At 39.1% G+C, this 23,012-nt stretch overlaps 1 protein-coding gene across 1 annotated transcript in view; it reads right to left on the bottom strand.

Annotated features, from left to right (window-relative positions):
• Nucleotides 1–14,406: 14,406 nt before the first annotated feature.
• The window catches only part of LOC142661479 (netrin-1-like), a 116,278-nt gene continuing 107,672 nt past the window's right edge, over nucleotides 14,407–23,012 (bottom strand). Inside the window, exon 7 of the mRNA XM_075838875.1 lies at nucleotides 14,407–14,933. Within this exon, the coding sequence (XP_075694990.1) occupies nucleotides 14,605–14,933 (329 nt within the window). The 3' untranslated portion in view covers nucleotides 14,407–14,604. The remainder of the gene's footprint in view (nucleotides 14,934–23,012) is intronic.

The raw sequence follows: 23,012 nt of genomic DNA, 5'->3' as shown, positions 1-23,012 counted from the left end.
GGTAAGATGGGGATATAGTTCCACAAACCTGAGAATTTAGAAGAACCACAAAACAGTACTTCAGCCACAGCTCCCCTCGGATATCCTAACCTATAAGGGTATGCATCCATATCTGTCTGTACAGATGGATGTTGAAAGGAGGAGGATACGATCCTCTGCCAAGGTAGTTAGGACCGGGTGCTTAGACACCAGTGTTGAGATACTGAGGGGACCTGTGAGATGAAGGTCAACCCAATACCCTCTTCAAGCTTAAGATACATGGGTCAAGGGTATTGGAGTTGGTACCGAGTGCAATATGTTTACTACACAATCTGTGTGACTAATTGCACTGGAAGAGGAATACTCCTCCAAGAAGCATTGTACCTTTTTGTATTGTCACAGGTATCGTTGTAGCAGAACGGAAGAACTCCAGTCACCCCTGAGTAGAGGCTCGATATCCGCCCAGATGCTCCTGTAAGACAGATGATCCCTCTTGAGTTCAGTGAGGAAGAGGATATCGTGGAGATGCTTAAAGAGTCTGAGAATCGAGCCTCCATCCCATTCCCTGATAAGAGACTCAGAGGTGTCCTGGTGGGAGAGCCTGTTTGGGTACAACCCCAAAGCAATTTTGTTCTTCAACCTGCTCATCCACCCTGTGATAGTACTGATGGGTGAAAGGACTTGCCGACCAAGTAAAGTAGGTCAAGCGTAAAAGAATGAACTGACATAATGCCAATACTGTCCTGCGACACGTAATTATCGAGTTTATCTATATACATATATTTGTGCAGTGTAATATGACTCAATGTGTCGTACAAAAACTTTCAAGGTGTACATATAGACATTCTAGGTTTAGATATGTGTCTGCAACATAGGCATACTCAGTGAGGACATGCCTGTCCCACAGTGAGCGAGTGTGTACGTGTAGGCTGGCACATATCTACAGCCTGTAGTCATCCAATTTATATGTGTACCTCTCACGTGTTTATGGAGGAGTAGTGAGAGATGCTGTTTAACCTCTTTAGGACACAGCCTGTTTTGGCCTTGTGGACACAGATGATTTTTGCAAATCTGACATGTGTATGTGGTAATAACTCCGGAATCCTTTTGCCTATCCAAGCGATTCTAAGATTGTTTTCTCGTGACATATTGTACTTTATGTTAGTGAAAAAATTTGGTCGATAAATTCAATATTTTTTTGTGAAAAACTTAAAATGTTAGCAAAAATTAGCATTTTTCTAAATTTAAATGGATTTGCTTGTAAAACAGATAGAAATACCACACAAAATAGTTACTAGTTAACATCCCACATATGTCTAGTTTATTTCTCATATTTTCAAGAAAATTTCAAAAGGCTATTTTTTCAGGGACCAGTTCAGTTCCGAAGTGGCTTTGAGGGCCTAATATATTAGAAAGTCCCCATAAATCACCCCATTTGAAAACTGCACCCCTCAAGGTATTCAAAACCACATCCATTTTTTTTGCCGAAATTCATTTGTAATAATAAAAAATCTGTATCACAGAAGGTTTTACCAGAGAAACGCAACTCAATATTTATTGCCCAGATTCTGCAGATTTTAGAAATATCCCACATGTGACCCTAGTGTCCTAATGGACTGAAACACCGGCCTCAGAAGCAAAGGAGCACCTAGAGGATTTTGGGGCCTCCTTTTTTTAGGAATATATTTTTGGCACCATGTGAGGTTTGAAGAGGTCTTGTGGTATCTAAACAGTCGAAACCCCCCAAAAGTGACCCCATTTTGGAAACTACACCCCTCAAGGCATTTTTCTAGGGGTATAGTTAGCATTTTGACACCACAGTTTTTTTGCAGAATTTAGTGGAATTAGTCTGTGAAGATGAAAATCACCTTTTTTTCTTTGGAAACATAGAATTTTTTCATTTTTACAAGGAATAAAGGAAAAAAAGCACCCCAACATTTGTAAAGCAATTTCTCTCTATTACGGCAATACCCCATATGTGGTCATAAACTGATGTTTGGACCCACAGCAGGGCTCAGGAGGGATGGAGCGCCTTTTTGATTTTGGAGCACAGATTTTGCTGGATTGGTTTTCAGTGCCATGTCAGGTTTGCAACGCCCCGGAGGGACCAAAACAGTGGAAACCCCCAAAAGTGACCCTATTTTGGAAACTATAGCCCTCAAGGAATTTTTCTAGGGGCATAGTGAGCATTTTGACCCCACAGGATCTTTTTTAGAGCTAAGGTGACCAAAAAACAGCGATTTTGGTGCTTTAAATTCTTTATTTCTTACAGCCTTCATTGTGCGCAATAAATTAGTTTGTACTTTATTCTGTGGGTCGGTACGATTACGGCGATACCATATGTGTATCGTTTTTTTTATGTTTTGCAGCGTTTGCACAATAAAATAATGTTTCTATCAAATTATTTATTTTCTGAGACACCATATTCTGAGCCGTAACTTTTTTATTTTTTCGTCAACAAAGCTGTGTAAGGGCTTGTTTTTTGCGGGACGGTTTGTAGTTTTTATTGGTACTATTTTGGGGTAAATGCGACTTTTTGATCACTTTTTATTCTATATCTTGGGAGGGGTGGTGACCAAAAAATAGCGATGCTGACATAGTTTTCCGTTTATTTTGTTTGCGGCGTTCACCGTGCGTAAAAAATAACATTATATTTTCATAGTTTGGGTCGTTACGAACACGGTGATACCAAATATGTGTACTTTTTCTTACGTTTTCATTTTTTCCCTATAATAAATTACTTATTATAGGAAAACAAAAATGTTATTTTTACACTTTTATAAAACATTTTTATTAACTTTTTTTTTACTTTTTACACTTTCTTTTTTTTACCTGCAGCTTTGATCGCTGCTAGAATACATTACACTACCTAGGTAGTGTAATGTATTCCAACTGTCAGTGTGACGTCACAGTCACTCTGACAGTTAGTCTATGAGGGCCAGCCTGAGGCTGGTCCTCATAGGCTTCCATACATGGCAGACCCGGAGGCCGTTGCGTTGCCTCCGGATGCCATCACAAGCATCAGCAGCCCCCACAATTGCATGGGGGCTGCTGATGTGCTACAAACCTCCTAAATGTGGTGATCGCAATCGAGCACCACATTTATCGGGTTAATTGCCGAAAACAGCGGCGATGAGCCGCTGATCGGCATCACTGGAGTTTCAGCTGATCTCCCAGTGTGCATCGGGAACGACACAGTGACTTCCTGTCACTCCGACAGAAAGCCTATCAGGATCAGCCGAAGGTTGGTCCTGATGGGCTTCCGTCCATGGCAGACACGGAAGCCATTGTTTGCCATACTAACTATCGGCAAACCCCGCGATTTCGCACCGGGGTCTGCCAATATGCTAGAAACCCCTATAATTCGGCGATTGAAACCAATCGCCGAATTTAAGGGGTTAATTTACCAAAATTAGCAGCAAAGGACCGCTGGCCGGCAAGAGTTGAGTGTCAGCGGTCGGCGACAGCTGTCCTCCCGGTTCCCAGTGCACACTGTCGCCAACAGTGTGCACCGGAAAAAACTCAGTAACTGTATGTCCTCGTGCGGGAAGTAACCTCCCGCAACGACGTACAGTTACTTACTCGTGCGGATAGGGGTTAAGCATGAATCTCTATATGTACATATACCTATGGTTTTGGGGGAATATTTTTGTATGTTAGATTATTTGACATTTTGTGTGTATGATTGGGTAGTGTGTACGAACCCTTGGGGACAGGTAATGTACACACACACTCCTGTAGGTAATTTCCACCTCAACCTTAGAACTTAGATGATGGATTGAATGTTAGGTAGAGGGGAAATGGAAGGATGTTCCGCCCCACAATTAGATATCGGGTACCGAGACATCACCTCCTACTTAGGGATGCTAACCTGCCATGGTAGAGACATGGGTATCGGCCCACAAAGATTGCGTCTTCAATCAAGGTGCTTAGGAGATTTGGAAGAAGTCAAGTTGATCACACACCCAGCTGAAGGTGGTGCCGCAAGGGTCGACTAACGAACTGTGTTGAAGGAAGGTTGTCAAAAGGCAGAACTAAGCCATTCCAAGGCTGACCGTGTGAGGAAATAAGTAGCCTTACATGGGTCGGCAAGCTAAAATGGGATCGGCCTCTGGAAAGACCTGCTGACGCCGTTAAAGAGGAAAAGATTCATAAAGAACGATCAAGATCAAAGAAAGAAGATGATGCAGGATTTTGAGTTTTGTTATAGACTTTGAATTTATATGGACTTTCAGTTTCGTTTTATGGACTGCGAGTTTCATTATATGGACTTTTGAGTTTGAGGACTGGCAGGAAGGTGTCCTTGAGGAGATAAGTGCTGTCCAGAGTACCTAAATCCAAAATTACACTTCATTACATCAACGACAATTACCAGTAACAAGTAACAAGGTTGAGGGGGGTAAATACAGAACAATCACTTCCAGAGGACATCCCCACTGATTAACTTACCTTCCTTCCCCCTCGAGATTCTGAAGGGAGCAAAAGATTCCCACTGCTTGCCCCCCCCCTCGCCCAGGTAATGAGATTCCATGGTGGGAAGCCATAAACAGTCCCATGGCCTGCCCCCCACTTGCACGTGCATGAGCATGTGATGTAATACAGAAGTGCATGGGAGGGTTTAAAAAGACAAAATGTCCCACACTTCTCTCTCTTGCCTCTTGCTCCTGCATCCTGACCAGACACCAAATCTCTGTTTCTGACTGATCAACCTAGGACCACATGTGCTAAGTATTCCCCTCTCTCTCCCCTCCCCTACCCTTCTCCCCTACTTTCCCTGGTACAGATTTCCCCTGGTATTTAACCCCGTGTATAGGGAAAGTTAGAGCCAGGTGGGGGCTGGTCACAGAAGCAAGCATGAGTGAGTACACTGTAACTTATATGTATGTTAGTTAAGTGGGTGGGTGTTAGTATAGTATTATAATATATTGTACTGGTACTGTGGCACGTGTAGTTAATATATGCATTGGGGTATGCTGATGCTATATCGTGAATTATGTTAGGTAAGTGGGTGGTGGTATAGATTAGGATTGTGATACCTTGTTTATACTGTGCCGTGTAGGGTCAGTGTTTTCAATACATATTAAAGAGGCTCTGTCACCAGATTTTGCAACCCCTATCTGCTATTACAGCAGATAGGCGCTGCAATGTAGATTACAGTAACGTTTTTATTTTTAAAAAACGAGCATTTTTGGCCAAGTTATGACCATTTTCGTATTTATGCAAATGAGGTTTGCAAAAGTACAACTGGGCGTGTTGAAAAGTAAAAGTACAACTGGGCGTGTATTGTGTGTGTTACATCGGGGCGTGTTTACTACTTTTACTAGCTGGGCGTTCTCATGAGAAGTATCATCCACTTCTCTTCAGAACGCCCAGCTTCTGGCAGTGCAGATCTGTGACGTCACTCACAGGTCCTGCATCGTGTCGGCACCAGAGGCTACAATTGATTCTGCAGCAGCATCAGCATTTGCAGGTAAGCAGCTACATCGACTTACCTGCAAACGCCGATGCTGCTGCAGAATCATCTGTAGCCTCTGGTGCCGATGTGTCCTCGCTCGTCTGACACGATGCAGGACCTGTGAGAACACGGCTGTGTCTGCACTGCCAGAAGCTGGGCGTTGTGAAGAGAAGTGGATGATACTTCTATACACAACGCCCAGCTAGTAAAAGTAGTAAAAACGCCCCGATGTAACACACATAATACACGCCCAGTTGTACTTTTACTTTTCAACACGCCCAGTTGGACTTTTGCAAGCCTCATTTGCATAAATACGAAAATGGTCATAACTTGGCCAAAAATGCTCGTTTTTTAAAAATAAAAACGTTACTGTAATCTACATTGCAGCGCCGATCTGCTGCAATAGCAGATAGGGGTTGCAAAATCTGGTGACAGAGCCTCTTTAAGTTGTTATGTGTATTGGGATGCTTATTTACTGTGTTTGGTGTATTTTATATCTAAGTGTGACTACTGTTTGTGTTAATAAATATTACCCTTTATTTACTATGCAGTTTTATACACTTACATAGTAGCAAAGCTAGTAGACGTTAATACATGAGAAAGGTAGGGAAACTAGGCATAACCCTAGCAACCTTGATTATAAAGGAGGTAGTAGTAGTGGGTGACACTAGTAAGTGAACCCTGCCATTACCCCACCCCTTTAACTTCGCTATTGCAATCAGAAGTGAATTTTAGATTAAAACTGTTATTATTCATATATTGGATGAAATGGGTAAGGCTATGTTCAGACTTTGCGAAATTGCTGTTGAATTACGCTGCGGACAGTCCGCAGTGAAATTCTGCAGCAGATGTTTTTTACATTTGTTGCTATGCATTTTTAGGAAACTTAGTTCAGACGTTGCGGAAAATTACTGTGCGGAAATTAGGCTGCGGTGCTGAACTTCCCCTCCGCAGCATGCACATGATGTTGCGGAGAAGTAGCGGAATTTCACTGCGGATTTCAGCATTTGCAATGCAAGGACTGAAATCTGTGGCAAGTCCACTGTGATATCTGCAACGTCTGATTTACGTCGAATTACGTCCGAAAATGCGCCTCGATAGCGTTGGCAAACATCTGCCCATTGAAAGCAATGGGCTGACGTTTGTCTGTTCACACGAGGCGTATATTTACGTGTCGCTGTCAAAAGACGGCGCGTAAATAGACGCCCACGCCAAAGAAGTGTCATGTCACTTCTTCAGACGTATATGGAGCCGTTTTCCATGGACTCCATCGAAAACCAGATCCAGTTACGTCCGTAATGGACGCGGCGTTCAAGCGCCTGCACATGCCGTTACGGCTGAAATGACGGGGCTGTTTTCTCCTGGAAAAAGCCCCGTAATTTCGGCCGTTACGGACGCTGCCGTGTGAACATATCCTAAGTGTTTGTCCTATTTTTTGCTTTTTACGGACCGTGCTCCCATACTTTATATGGGAGCACGGCTCTCAAATGCGCACCGCTGTCCGTGGCCGTCGGCGGCCGGCCGTGCCCATAATCGCAGACCATGGTTACGGGCAGGGGTCCTTAAAATATTTATTTGTTCTACTTTACATTTTTCTACAAGGTTACTTTTTAATTTTTTATACGTTATATGGTCTGACAATAATCGATTAATTTCTTTCCTATAATCAGAGGTATTCATTATCACCACTCCCCCTCTTTTGTCTGCTCGTTTGATAGTTATATTTTTAGCACTTTTTATATATTTTTAGGCGAGCTACTCTTCCTTGGTTATATCTGGAATTTAGTTCCTCTGAACAGTTTTATTTAACTCATTAATGGAGATGCTTCTAAATGTTTCAATACAGTCGCTACCATTGGGGGGAAATTTATTTTATATACATACTTTTATGCTTCTAAGATATTTGGAAAGTGACATATTTTTTATATTATTTACATTTGTATTTATTCATGTATTGTCATGTTTAATAACCCATATCTTAGGCAGAATGGTCCATACATTTATTAGATTGGGTACAACTTCTGGGTAATACAAAGAAAACAGTTGCACTCACCCAAAGGATCTTATTACTGCATTGTTTATAGAAGCCATCATGCTAAAAAAAAGTAAGGGCACATTCAGGTGTGGCGGAATTGCTGTTGAATTCCGCTGCGGACTGTCCGCAGTGGAATTCTGCAGCAGACGTTTTTTACATTTATTTCTATACATTTCTAGGAAACTTAGTTCAGACGTTGCGGAAAATAAATGTGCGAAATTTAGGCTGCAGTACAGAATTTTCCCTCCGCAGCATGCACACTATGTTGCGGAGAAGCAGCGGAATTTCACTGCGGATTTCAGCATTTGCAAGGCTGAAATCTGCAGCAAGTCTGCTGTGATATCCACAACATCAGAATTACCTGTCAAACATGAAGATGTTGCTTCAAATTCGCAACGAATCTGCAGCAACATTTTCAGTGAAAAAATTCCGCCACATCTGAACATGGTCTAACAGTTAAACTAAAGAATGATTTCTTGTCAAAGCAGGCTGGTGTTTTAACCTAAATTCTTGATCAGATTTTGTGATGTGATCTCTTAAATTTCATGATATACAGCACCGTTATATTTAAAATCAGTTTCTCAATGTGGATTATTGTACACCTTACACAATATGGAAAAAAGTATTTGGACACCTATACATTACACCTACAGGAGCTTTTATGACATCATACTCTAAATGCATAGTCATTAAAATGAAGTTGGCCATCTCATTGAAACAGCTTCCAATTTTCTGGGAAGGCTTTCTACAATATTTTCGAGTGTGTCGGGAATTCTTGCCCACTCATCCAGAAGACCATTTGTGAGGTCAGACACTGATGTTGGACAAGAGGACCTGGCTCGCAATTTCCGTTCTAGTTCATCCCAAAGGTGTCCAATGGGTTGAGGTCAGAGATCTGTGTGGGCCAGTCAAATTCTTCCCCACCAAACTCACCCAACCATACCTTTATGGACCTTGCTTTGTGCATTGGTGCACTGTCATGCTGGAACAGAAAACAGCCTTCCCCAAACTGTTTTGGAAACATACAAATGTCCAAAATGTCTTGGTATGCTGAAACATTAAGATTTACCTTCACTGATTCTAAGGACCCTAGACTAACCCCTGAAAAACATTCTTATAGCATTATCCCTCCACCACCAAAGACTTTACAGTAAGCACAATGAAGTTAGGCAGGTAACCGTCTCTTTGCATTCACCAAACCCAGACTGGACGATCAGGCTGCCAGAAAAGTGATTTGTCACTCCATAGAACAAGTTTCACTGCTCCAGAGTCCAGTAGTGACGTGTTTTACACCACTACACTTGACACTTTGCATTGTGCTTGGTGATATAAGGTTTGCATGCAGCTGCTCAGCCAAGAAAACCCATATCATGAATCTCTCGCCGCAGTTTTTGTCCTGATGTTAACCCTTTAGTAACCATCCTATTTTAGGCCTTAACCCCTTCCCGTTCCTTGACGTACTATTCCGTCATGGTAAGCACATTGCTCGCGCTCCAGGATGGAATAGTACGTCTCGGGAGGAACGGCCATTTTGGTTGTACTCCTGACACATACAGGAGCTGGAACAACTGCTGTCTTGTACAGCATTGCCGCAGCCCCTTCAGCGGGGACCAATCGCGGTGTCCCCGCTGATTAACCCCTTAGAAGCCGCATTCAATAGCGATCGCGGCTTCTTAGGGGTTAAACCACAATCAACATCCCGCTACATGATAGCGGGTGGCGATGGTTGCTATGGCAACCGAAGACCTAACAATGGCCTCTGGCTATGCCATTTACGGAAGCTTAGTGGGTCCTGACATGTAGTGCAGTGTATTAGAATTGCGATCAGGGCCTCCTGCCTTCAACTTCCCTAGAGGGACGAAATAAAAAAGTTGTGTAAAAGTAAAAGTTTAAATGTAATAAAAGTAAAAATCCCCCTTTTTCCCTTATCAGTCCCTTATTATTAAAACAAATAAACTATACATAATTGGTATCACCATGTCTGTAACGGCCTGAACTACAAAAGTATTTTCTTATGTATCAAAGTCGCTCGTACCTAAAAATGGTACTAATCGAAACTACCATTCGTTACGCAAAAAACAAGCCCTCACACAGCTTTCTTGATGGAAAAATAAAAAAGTAATGGCTATTAGAATATGTCAACACAAAAAGTAAATGATTTTTTATAAAAAGTATTTTATTGTGCAAATTCCATAAGACATAAAAAAACTATAAACATATTGTAATGACGGGATAGGGAGACAGACAGGTGAGCCCTAATCTACCCGCCACTCAGTCCCTGCCTACTTGCACGGCCCGTCCTAGGCGACGGCGTACAACTGGGCGACGATCCCTACGCTCAATATGTGCACGACAGTCAAACAGACAAGAGTACACAGAAGCTAAGGGAAATGGGGCAGTTGCCCACGGCAACACCGTGAGCAACAAGAGTAGTGAACGAGCCGAGTCAAACCAGGAGTTTACGAGGTACCAAACGCAGAGCAGGAGAGTAGTCAGTAAAGCCAGGGTCAATATGTAGCAGAGGACAATAGTAGAAGCAGCAGCAGAGCCAGGAAACAGGCAGAATCACAGGCAAAGGAGGAGCAGGAAATGAAGGTATAAATAGACAGAGGGCGGGAGCTAGCTCCGTCTGGCCAGGCTGTAATAGGCTCTCCCACTCCTCAGCCTCCCAGCCTGAGTGGTAGCAGATCGAGTCACTCTATCAGACTTAGGAGCAGGTGCAGACTGATTAACCACGGGCGTCGACACAGAAGCTGTGTCTGGCAGATCCTTTACACATATGGTATCGCTGTAATCATATCGACCCACAGAATAAAGTGAATATGTAATTTATAGTGCACAGAGAACGCTGTAAAAAAAATAGAATAAAAAACAAAAGTAGATTTGCTGTTTTTTAGTCACCACTCCTCTTAAAAAATAGAATAAAAACTGATCAAAAAGTTGCATGCACCCCATTTGTATTCAAAATGGGGTCACTTTTAAGGGTTTTACCCTGTACTGGTACCTCAGAAGCTCTGCAAATGCGACACGGTGCCCAGAAGCCAATCCAGCAATAACTACATGCAAATAGCACTCCTGCCTTTCTGAGCCCTGCCGTTTGTCCAACCAGCAGTTTATTACCACATATGGGGTATTGCCATAATCTGGATAAATTTCTTTACAAATGTTGGGGGGCTTTTTCTGCTTTATTCCTTGTCAAAATTAAAAATTTGTACTTTTTATCGGATAAAATGTGATTTTCAATTGCACAGCCTAATTCCACAAAATGCAGCAAAAAACGTGTGGGGTCTAAATGCCCACTATACCTCTCAATAAGTTCCTTGAGAGGTGTAGTTTGCCAATTAGGATCACTTATGGAGGGTTTCCACTGTTTTGGCACCACAAGACCTCTTTAAACTGGACATGGGGCCTAATAAAAAGGAGGCCTCAATATCCACTAGGTGCTCCTTTCATTCAGAGGCCTGTGCTTCAGTCCATTAGCACACTAGGGCCACATGTGGGATATTTCTAAAAACTGCAGAATCTTCGCAATAAGTATTGAGTTGTCTTTCCCTGGTAAAACCTTCTGTTTTACAGAAAAAAAATTGAATAAAAAGGATTTTCTGACAAAAAAAAAAGATATTTGTAAATTTCACCTCTACGTTGCTTTAAATTCCTGTGAAACACCTAAAGGGTTAATAAACTTTCTAAATGCTGTTTTGAATACTTTGAGGGGTCTAGTTTCTTAAATGAGGTGTTTTATAGGGGTTTCTAATCTATAGGTCCCTAAAAAAAGAGGCTTTTGAAATGTTATTGTAAATATGAGAAAATTGCTGCTTATGTTCTAAGCCTTGTAACGTCCTAGAAAAATAAAAGGATGTTCAAAAAATGATGCCAACATATAGTAGACATATGGGAAATATTAACTAGTACTATTTTGGGTGGTATAACCATCTGTTTTACAAGCAGATACATTTAAATTCAGAAAAATTCGATTTTTTCCAAATTTTCTCTAAATTTTGCTATTTTTCACAAATAAACACTGAATATATCGGCAAAATTTTACCACTAACATAAAGCCCAATGTCTCATGAGAAAATAATCTCAGAATCCCTTGGATAGGCTTAAGCATTCCGAAGTTATTATCGCATAAAATTAAAATATGTCAGATTTGAAAAATGGGCTCTGAGCCTTAAGGCCAAAACTAGGCTGCGTCCTTAAGGAGTTAATGACTAGGCAAATTTTTTTGTTTTTCCATCGTCGCATTTAAAGAGCTATAGATTTATATTTTTTCGTCGACATAGCTGTATGAGGACTTTTTTTGCATGATTAGTTGTGTTTTTTAATGGCACCATTTTGTGGTAGATATCATTTTTTGTTTAACTTTTATTAACTTTTTTTTTGGTGGGAATAGAAAAAAAAACAGCAATTCCACCATAATTCTATGCGGTTTAAATGAAGCAGTTTATCGTGCGGCGTAAATAACATGTTACCGTTATTCTATGGGCCGATACGATTATGACGATACCACATATATGTAGGTTTTTATGTTTTACTACTTTTGCACAATAAAAACACCTAAACAAGTTAACTGATGCGGCCGCTATTGACCGCAGCATTTAACGGGTTAAACTGCCGCGATCTAAGTACTAAGTGCTACCGTCGAAGCAGGAGCCCACCTGTCATCAGACAGCCGAGCACCCGCTCCATCCTGCACGGGTGTAGGCTGCCGTGAAAAGGTGGCGGCCTAGCCTAAGGCTAAGTTCACACTACCGTTACTATCAGTTTACGTCAGAGGAAGGGAGGATCAATATACTAAACGGAAAGCAATGGTAATTCTTTTGTTTCAGTTGCTTTCCGTTTGTCTCGCTTCGTTAGGTTTCCGTTTTTTTGAACGGAAACAAAAGTGCAGTCTGCAATACTTTTTTTTCCATTCAAAAAAACATAAACCTAGCGAACGGAGACAAATGGAAAGCAACTGATACAAAAGAATTACCATTGAAATCAATGGTAATTCTAACAGAACCGTTGCTTTCCGTTTAATGTATCGATCCTCTCTTCTTCTGACAGAAGAGAGGTAAACCGATAGTAACGCCAGTGTGAAAGAAGCCTGAGGCCCCTTAGTGACCACCGTGAAAAGGCGAATTGGTCGTCACTAAGGGGTTAATGTCAAAGGAGGTTTGGAACCCTGCAGTTATTCAGTCAGCTCAGTGTTGGCGACTTTTATGCCCTATGCACCTCAGCACTGGACGGGTTTTTAACTTTACGTGGTTTGCCACTTCATGTCTGAGTTGCTGTGGTTCCTAAACGCTTCCACTTTACAATAATACCACTCACAGTTGATCATGGTATATTTAGGAGGGAAACAATTCCGCAAACTGACTTGTTGCAACGTGGCATCATAATATAATACCACGCTCGAGCTCGAGCTATTTAAAGGACACATTCTTTCACCAATTTTTGTCAATGACTGCATGGCTAGATGATTGATTTTATTCACCTGTGACAATTGAACTGCATGAACTCCTGAATTTAATGATAAAGAGGTCTTTCCCAATACTTTTGTCCATATAGTGTGTGTATCATCAACATACATTAATAAAACGTGTCATTTTATACTATAGGGTTATTAACCACACTATTACTGATATAGGTATCAGGGAAAATACAATAAAAGCAATTATATTTAATTCGTAGTGGCTTAAAACTAATTACAGGCCCTATAGATGTAGGTGGGATGTTGTGTCTCAGCTTAAAGAGCACCTCTTGCCAAAAATGAAAACATCCATGAGCTCCTAAATCTTCATGCGTATTAACTGTGTGAAGACTTTCTGTTCAAAGTTCAGCTGTTTTTAATATGTATTTGACAGCTTCCTAAATAATAAGCAGGAAGTGCTTGTCATAATGAATATCTTGATGGATGGTGCACTTGGTCCCTTAGTATGCTGGGCTGAACCTTCCCAAACCCTCTTCATCTCCCTCTGCCAGTCACAATTTGAGTTGCTTCTGATTTTTACACCGCAGAGCCAATGTACTGGGATGGGATATTATTATGTGAAAGATCTGGGAAGGGCTGTAGTGAAGCTGCAATGTCTGAAGAAATGTATGGAAGGCAGGTCCCTTGAGCAGATTCACTCAAATGCAATTAAGGAAAAACAGGCTTAATGCCAGTTGTGTAAAGTTTGATGCCAGGTTTAATGCCAGTTGTAAAAGACGATTTTATTTAGCCTATTTCTCTGCAGGCACAGCTACATGGGCAGGAAATTTACTATGCATAATGTGCAGCATTTTTTATTATTATTCTCTTTTTTTAAGTAACTTAAAACTTGTTACTTTAATTACCTTGTGTGTTTTTTTTTTGTGTTTTTTTATTTAGTACACATTTCAGAGTAATTTATAGTTACTTACATAAAGGGAATATGTCACCGAATTGACCCCTTATTAGATGCCCTTGTAGTAAAAATCTCAGCGGATGATAAACACAAATTTGGGCCTCTTTCAAAATGTGTGCTGTATGTAAATTACTAGGTAAACACATATATGGCAGCTTAGAGAGATCCTGGATGTGTGCAGGCGGTGACTCTTGATCAAACAGGCCACTACGTACAGTGCACGTTTTCAATAGGGATTGGGGTACTTTCAGCAGATGCACAGTCCCAGGAATAGATCAAACAGATTGCATGTTTTAAACATCCAGAAATCTGTAGCTTGGTATAATGTGTATTATCGGTTAATATACATGGTCATTTATTAGAAGTAAAAAAAAATTAGCTGGTAGATGAATATGTTTATGCTGAGTTTATAATCATGGGTAACTTTATCTGGAAACTAGTCATTGTTTCGTTTTTAGTGGTATGATTTTTGAGAAGACAGATTAAAAAACAGAGGCAGTAAGGTTTTCACACCATCACACAAAGTATAATTTGTATTTCAAACAGCAAAGAAGACAAAAGCAGCATATTTTTTTCCTACAAACATATAATAAAATAGTCCTTAAGACTATTTGTATTAGGCTGAATTTTCCAGTAGACAAGTATTGTAATATAGAGGTAGCAATAATTGCAGTTAGCAGGCCATCATTATTGTTTCAATCTAAATGAGATGTTGTTCTGAGATAATGTATACTAATCTTCATTTGTAGCGCTACAAGATTTAATTATCCCACCCTGCATTTTCCATGGCGATCTTGCTGCTGAAATCGTCTTAGTTTGTGTGCCCAAACATCACGCCATGGAAGTGCAAGGCTATTTTTATCTAAGATCAATCTTGCTGGATCTGGAGACTCCTCATCATTTCCAATAATCAGGTAAGACTTGCCCACTTGCACCCGGAGACAGTCACATGCTAAATCTTGATCTGGAACCCAAAGTGGTTGATCACCGCGGCGAATTGGCACCCTTCTCTGCCTGTATACTGTAAGTATCGTGGTTGTGAATTGCCACCATTCCCCTGACTTTTCCATAGACAAGAATTGAGCTCGTAGAACTGTAAACAGTAAGGTAGAAATTGATTAATAAGGTAGTCAAGTACAACTGACTTGCAAACATAATCACGCTATAAACATAACATATAAATAAACCAATACATGTTAGTGAACATTATAAATAACCTGGTCACTAAGTTTCAACAAGCTTTACATAAATCAATAGTACAAGCAAATATGATAAACATTACAATATTTCTTATTTACGAAAAATGCCACTTTCTCTACTTATCAGGCTCCCCCCTTCTAGCTGTTCATTCACTCTGAATTTATTACTTTTTCTATCTTCTCAAGGAGAGAAAGACTATCAACTCACTGCCGTATCAGGTTACAGATGCCTATGGAGGGCTATGAAGGGGAGAAGAGGGAGCAGGGGCAGAGTGAAAAAGAGAGAGGGAGAGAGACACACACAGAGACGCTGCAGCAGCTTCCTAGAAAGTGTTATAGCTCCCCCAGTGCTGGATTCACAGGAACATTGCGCATTACTACTGTATGATGTCCTCCATTCTACTGCAGCTTCTATATGTGGATAGATAGAGATATGAGAGCAGGATGTTCTCTTCCCTATGTGTGCAGTGCATGGCAGACATGATAGAAGTTACGCGTCGCCCTCTAGCTCAGGGAAAACTGAGAATTAGGGCATGTTCACACGGAGTGTTTTCAGGTGTATTTCGGGGCATTTACACCTCAAAAAATGCCTGAAAAAACAGAAGCAGAATGCCTACAAACATCTGCCCATTGATTTAAATGGGAAATACGGCGTAAAAAGACGCCCACAAAAAAGAATTGCATGTCACTTCTTGGGACTTTTTTGGAGCCGTTTCTAATTGACTATAGAAAAACAGCTCCAAAAATGTCCGTAAAAAAACGAAAACGCAGCGAATATCGCGAGTGGCTTCAAAAACGTCTTAAAATCAGGAGCTGTTTTCCCTTTAAAACAGCTCTGTATTTTCAGGTGTTTTCTATATCATGTGTGCACATACCCTAAGAGATAGAGCCTGCAGAGGGAAAAACTTCTAACAAAAATGCCATATAAAAGTTAAATAATGGCCAGAAATAGTGTTATTCCTCATATACACACATATGGCAGCCTATTCTCAAAAGTCACCTGAAAAGTTAATGTAAAAAGTTAATGTCAAAAATTAAGTCAAACATTTCTCTAATGGAAAAAAAGAAACATACCTGAATATAAATCCACCAACCTCTTGTTTCTACTCTTATTTTTTAGATTATTATTTTAAGATTTTAAAGGAGCTACATTATTGTCTATCCTATTCTCCCTTATCACTGCCAAGTAGCTTTACTACTTTAAAAAGTAAAATGACAGACGATTTTAAGGCAAAATCCATGCAAAAATTAAGAAAAAGAGAACCTAAATGAAAGTCTTGGCATTTATGTCTTCAAAAATAATCAAACATTTTGGTTCTATAGCTAAAGGTCATATAGTTGAGATTATCTAAACATTGGGTCATGTTGATCTAGCAGGAAACTTGATTGCTCTTTGTGTCAGTGATTCTGTAATTATCCTATTTACCTCCTATTGACATAAAAGATTTTGCCTTTTTGATTAACTTTTCTTGAGTCAACACTGGTTGAAGTAGAGAGGTCAAACATTTAAAGCTTTATAGTTTTCTCATTTAAATATATATTTTTATAGTCTTGACAAATCTCAATGAATCATTTTATTCTGAAACTATTCTAGCGTATATCATTAAAGTAGTATTGTTGTGTAAGCCTGTTGAATTAGCTTCATTGCTACACTCTATATAATTCATTTAGCTTTAGATATTTAGCAGTTTTTTTCCCATGACGGGTTACAAGTAATACCTTAAAGGAAAAAGAAGTCTTTGGACTTATGAACTCTTAATTTGTTTAGGACAATATCAATATACAGGAAATAAACTATAATTAATTGGTCAGTGTCATACACTTCTCTTTACAATGCCCAGTTGGTAAAAAGTAAAAACACGACCAGTTGTCTATTAAACTAATTAGCATAAATCTAAAATTGCTCATAACTTGCTCAAAATTGATCGTTTTTCAAAATAAAAACCACTGTTGTTATCTACATTACAGCGCCGATCACATTATGTAGGAGATAGGGCACTTATAATCTGGTGACAGAGCCTCTTTAATACAGCACATGTATTGTCTATTACACTCTACGGGTTATCGTAAGTTTGGTCATGTAGGTTAATAACCTGTGAATCGGTACATTTAGATTCATACTAAAAATTGCCTTTTTATGTAAATACTTCTAAGTATGCATTCTACCACATGTTGTATTTTCCTTATACACCGTATGATAACGTAAATTAGTAAGTGAAGCATTCATTATTTACATTTCCATGCTTCCAGAAACTGTAGTTAACCTATTCCCTCCGCAGCCATTTTTTGGATTTTCATTTTTGCTTTCTCCTCCCAACCTTCCAAAAGCCATAACTTTTAAATTTTTCTGCCAATATAGCCGTATAAGGGCTTGTTTTTTGTGGGACAATTTATAGTTTTTCACAGCACCATCCATTGTACCATATAATGTACATACTGGGAAAAAATTCTTTATGGGGTGCAATGGGAAAAAAAAACTTGATTTCTCCATTGTTTTTGCAGCGTTCACCGTGCGATAAAAATTACATGCTAGCTTTATTCTGCAAACCACTATGGGGTGGAGGACAGGGCCTGGATATCAACTATTTGCCAAGACACAGTCACAATAAGAATTTGCAGCTACTACTAGAGGGAGCTCACGTCTCACCAGTTTATACAGCCCCAATAAAATTTAATTATAGCTGCATAAATCCATATGCAGTTAGCCACCCCCAAGTGGTGCTGCACACAGCTAGTTAGAAAAACAGAGCTCTCCTATTTAGGGCATACTCATACGCCTGAAAAACGGTAGGTAAACAACTACAAATATCTGCCCATTAAATTCAATGAGAAAAACTGTGTTTCGTTCAGACGTGGCATGTTTCTATGCCACCATTTTTAAAAGCTTCTTGAGACGTTTTTGGAGCTGTTTTTCATTGTGTTAATTGAAAAACAGCTCCAAAAATGTTTTCAGCTTCAAAAACGGCTAAAAATAAGAGGCTGTTTTCTCTAAATTCAATTTGATCTGTAATACATCTGTATTGCGGATCTGTATTATGAACATTTACCAATACACGTGTGAAAAAGCTTGGTTTCACACGGCAGTAGTCTAGTCAGTATTTTGCACCAGTTTTTTGTAAATTTTCATTATGCATTTTCTATTAATTTTCTTCTCTTCGTTTTGGCTTCTAACACTAATGCAAAATACTGACAAAAATACTGTCATGTGAAAGTGGCCTAACAGGCAGTATGATGCTGAATTTACATTGGTTTCATCCTCTCAAATTTATTTTTTCTCTTCGACTGGCAGTATGTTTAAAAGGGTTAGTAGCATTGCTGTCATATATACACACACCTTGGGTGGTTGCACACACTTAACCTGTGACCTCCTGCCTTTAATTTGAGTAGTTACTCTGTGGCTCATCATTTGTTTGAAGATTGTTTAGTTTTATTGGTCATGACATACAGGCGATCAATCAAGGGAAACTCTTTTATTCCCCTGTCTTTTTCTCACCTCTGTCTGAGCCTAGAGGGCCCCTTACCCTTTCAATAAGGGATTCTTGCCCTGACGCATACTAATCATTAGTGCATTACAGGCCACCCAATAGTTTGTGTAACCTCTCTTTGTAAAAATGTAATTATTTAAAATACTTTTTGAAGATTAAAACTGTTTTACAATTAGTAAATAAATTTTGTGTTAAGCTATTTTTTGGGAGAAATTATTTTATGCATGCTTATACACAGCTGAATGTATGGTCTTTCTAAGTCTGATTCTGTTTTCATTTCACTTTTTTTCTGTCTTTGTCCTCACTTCTTTATAATAATCAAGAGGAAATCGGCTTAACTTGATAATTCCCTTTGTTGAAAACATTCTTCTTACACAGCAGGACTTGGACTTGATCGTTCTCTCATTTCTCACTTACACGTTCTGCTTTTTAGTGCACACTTTCCTTCCCACCCTAGCTTCCCTATTTTCTCAAAAGCCATGGCTTTAACTAATCCTATGAAATGATGATCCTTTAGTCATTTTATCCTGGCTGTGCTTGTGGGATCAAGACAGAACCTACTGGCAGGACACTGACCCAAACCAAGCATAGATCACTATAAAAGCAAAGCAATGCAGCTGTTCCTTCCCACTTACTAATCTATTTCCATCTAAAAAGTCCAAGGAGCTGAAGGTAAAGTGGTAAAAAAAAAAAAGCATGTACAATGAGAAACTTTAATAATAGTAATTAGCATGTTTCTATTCTGATAAGAAAATCTAATTTTACTTGTTATTGTGTTGGTGGCAGTCTTGTTCTGTACATTATGGCCACCTATCGATCTATCTATAAGTATAGACAACATCTAATCCAATTTGCATTTCACAGATTCACTATCCTTTTAGTGCCTCGTATCTATAGCAAATACCTGTTACAAGAATAAACATTGCAACAATTTTCATAATATTATAGTGATAATATTTTAAGGCTATGTTCGGATTTACATTTTTGTTTTTCTCCGTGCCTTCCAAAAGCCATAACTTTTTTATTTTTCCGTTGACATAGCCGTATGAGGGCTTGTTTTTGCAGGACAAGTTGTAGTTTTTCCCAGCATTATTTAATAGCCCATATATTGTACTAGGAAACTGAAAAAAAAATTCTTTGAAGTGGAATTGGAAAAAAACTGTGGTTTCACCTTTGTTTTTTGGGTTTCGTATTTACCGTGTACTGTACATCAAGCAGTAAAAATAGCATGTTAACTTCATTGTATGAGTCAATATGATTTTGGAGATACCAAAATGATGTAGTTGTTTATATGTTTTACAACTTTATAAAGAGAAAACTATTTGTTAAAAAAAAAATAGTTTTTTGTTGCCACATTCTGAGAATAACTTTTTTTTCCCGTTGATTGAGAGGTATGAGAGCTTATTTGTTGCGGGGGAAAGCTAGAGTTTTTATTGGTACCATTTTGGGGTACATGCGACTTTTTGATCACTTTTTATTTAATTTTATTTGGGGAGCTAAGGTATTTATTTAGGCATTTATAAAAAAAATTACGGAGTTCACCGGAAGGGTTTAATAACGTTATATTGTAATAGTTTGGACTTTTACGGATGCAGCCATACCAGTAATGTTAATTTTAATTATTTTAACATTACTTTAGGGAAAAAAATGGGAAAAGAGGAGTTTTGTTTTACTTTAAAACTATTTTATTTGTACAATAAAAAAACAACTTTATTTAACTGTATTTTACTTTTTTTAATTAGTCCCCTTAGGGGTCTTGAACTAGCGATCGTTGGATCACTTGCATGATATACTGCAATACTAATGTATTGTAATATATCGCTATACTGGCAGTCTCCAATGAAGCGCTGCCGCAGGCCCCCAAGCTGCCAAAACAACCATCGGCAACCCTCGATCACGTTCATTCCACCCCTTTATTTTAACAGCTTTGATCGATTGACCGTGGAATCCAACTGGTTAAAAGGGCGAAAATAAAGTGATCTTTGATTCCGCCCAATGCAGCGGAGTGTCAGCTGTAACATGCAGCCGACACCCACTCAGTAAACTGTCATTTACAGCGTGATCTCGCGAGATTACGCTTGTTGTGCTGTAAGTACCACACAAACGTTACCGAAGTGTCGGGATTGTGAATTGACATCACGTCCTGGGTGGAGGTCATGTCTCTTCACTGTCAAGACACTTCAGTAACGTAAATGTGTGAGTATATGACAGCACATAGTGAACCACACAGGATCACTATGCGCTGAGTACAAGAATGGAAAGAAGTGTATGATGCTGATTGGTCAGCGTCATACACTTCTCTCCACAACACCCACTTGGTAAAAGTAAAAACACGCCCAGTTGGGCATTAAGAATTTAATTAGCATAAATCTAAAATAGGTCATAACATCAAGTTCAACCAAGGGATGGGAAAAGGGAAGGGAAAAATGTATACACATAAGAGGTTATATTTTATTGTTCTAGGAAATTATCTAAGCATTTTTTAAAGCCTTCTACTGTCCCTGCTGTGACCAGCTCCTGTGGTAGACTATTCCATAGATTCACAGTAAAGAAGGCTTATCGCCTCTGAAGATTGAACCTATTTTTCTCCAGACGGAGGGAGTGCCCCCTTGTTTTTTGAGGGGGTTTTACATGGAACAGGATTTCACCATATTTTTTTTTATGTGCCATTAATATATTTATATAAGTTAATAATGACCCCCTTAGTCGTCTTTTTTCCAGGCTAAATAGATTTTTTTTTTTTTAATCTTTCCTCATAGCTTAGATTCTCCATGACCCTTATTAGCTTCGTTGCTTTTCTTTGTATTTTTTTCCAACTCCAGGGCATCCTTCCTATGAACTGGAGCCCAGAAATGAACTGCATATTCTAGATGAGGCCTCACTAATGCTTTCTAAAGTGGTAATATTACCTCTCTGTCCCGCGAGTCCATTCCCCTTTTAATACACGACAATATCTTGCTGGCCTTTGAAGCAGCTTATTGACATTGCATGCTGTTATTCAGTTTATGATCTAAAAGTACACCCAGATCCTTCTCAACAAGTGAATCCCCCAGTGTAGCTCCCTCAGGGACATATGATGCATGCAGGTTGTTGGTAACCCGATGCATAACTTTACATTTATCTACATTAAACTTAATTTGCCAAGTGGATGCCCAAACACTTAGTTTGTTTAAATCCGCTTGCAATTCACAAACATCTTCAATAAACTGAACATAGCTTGGTGTCATCATAGCTTGGTGTCAGCTGCAATAATAGAAATCGTGCTATTAATACCACCCTCTATATCATTAATAAATAAGTTGAATAATAGTGGTCCCAGCACGGAACCCTGGGGTACACCACTTATAACCGGGGACCGTTCAGAGTAGGAATCATTGACCACAACGCTCTGGATACGATCCTTGAGCCAATTCTCAATCCAATTACAAACTATACTTTCTAAACCTATAGTCCTTAATTTACCCAGTAGATGTCTATGAGGGACAGTGTCAAATGCTTTTGCAATGTCCAAAAACACAACATCCACAGCGGCCCCTCTGTCTAAGCTTCTGCTCACCTCTGCATAAAAACAAATCAGGTTGGTTTGAAAACTTCTGTCCTTAGTAAAACCATGCTGGCTGTCACTTGTAATACAATTTTTTATCACATAATCCTGTATATAGTCCCTTAATAGCCCCTCAAACATTTTCCCCATGATGGATGTTAAGCTTACTGGTCTATAATTACCCAGGGAAGACCTAGAGCCCTTTTTGAAAATAGGCACCACATTTGCCCTGCGCCAGTCACTTGGCACTATACCAGTCACTAGAGAATCTCTGAATATTGTGATGAGGGGGACAGAAATAACTGAACTAAGCTCTTTAAGAACTCTAGGGTGTAACCCATCTGATCCCAGGGCCTTGTCTACATTTATTTTACTTAACTTATCTTGGACCACATCTACATTCAGCCAATTCAGTATATCAACAGATATATTAACCCCTTAATGACCGGGCCTGTTTGGACCTTAATTTGGTAAATCTGGTATGTCTGACTTTATCAGAGAATAACTCTGTGAAAGTTTTGAATATCCAAGTAATTCTGACATTGTTTTTTCATCACATGTTGTACTTTAGTTTAGTGTTAAAAGTAGACTGATACGATTTTCAGAAATTAATAAAAAAATAGAAAAATTGAAGAAATTTTGTAAAAATGATCATTTTCCCCTATTTTTAACTGCAATATGTCACAAATGTACACACATACTGTACAATTTTTTTTTATTAAATATATATTTCCATCTCTTTACTCTATTTTGGCAGCACTTTTGAAAAAAATAATAATTTTGGAGCAATTTAAAAGACTTACAACTTGTAAGTCTTCTAAATTGCTCAAAAATCATAATTTTTTTCAAAATAGATGGAAATATATATTTAATAAAAAAATTACTTTAGTAATAATTTTATAAATTTTGAAGTACATTTTGTTTTGCTGAACCAAGCCAGATTT

Source organism: Rhinoderma darwinii, chromosome 10 (genome assembly GCF_050947455.1).
Source record: "Rhinoderma darwinii isolate aRhiDar2 chromosome 10, aRhiDar2.hap1, whole genome shotgun sequence".
NCBI classification, from domain to species: Eukaryota; Metazoa; Chordata; class Amphibia; order Anura; family Rhinodermatidae; genus Rhinoderma; species Rhinoderma darwinii.
Note: the sequence above shows the minus strand (reverse complement) of the source record. Positions and strands in the feature narration are given on the sequence as shown.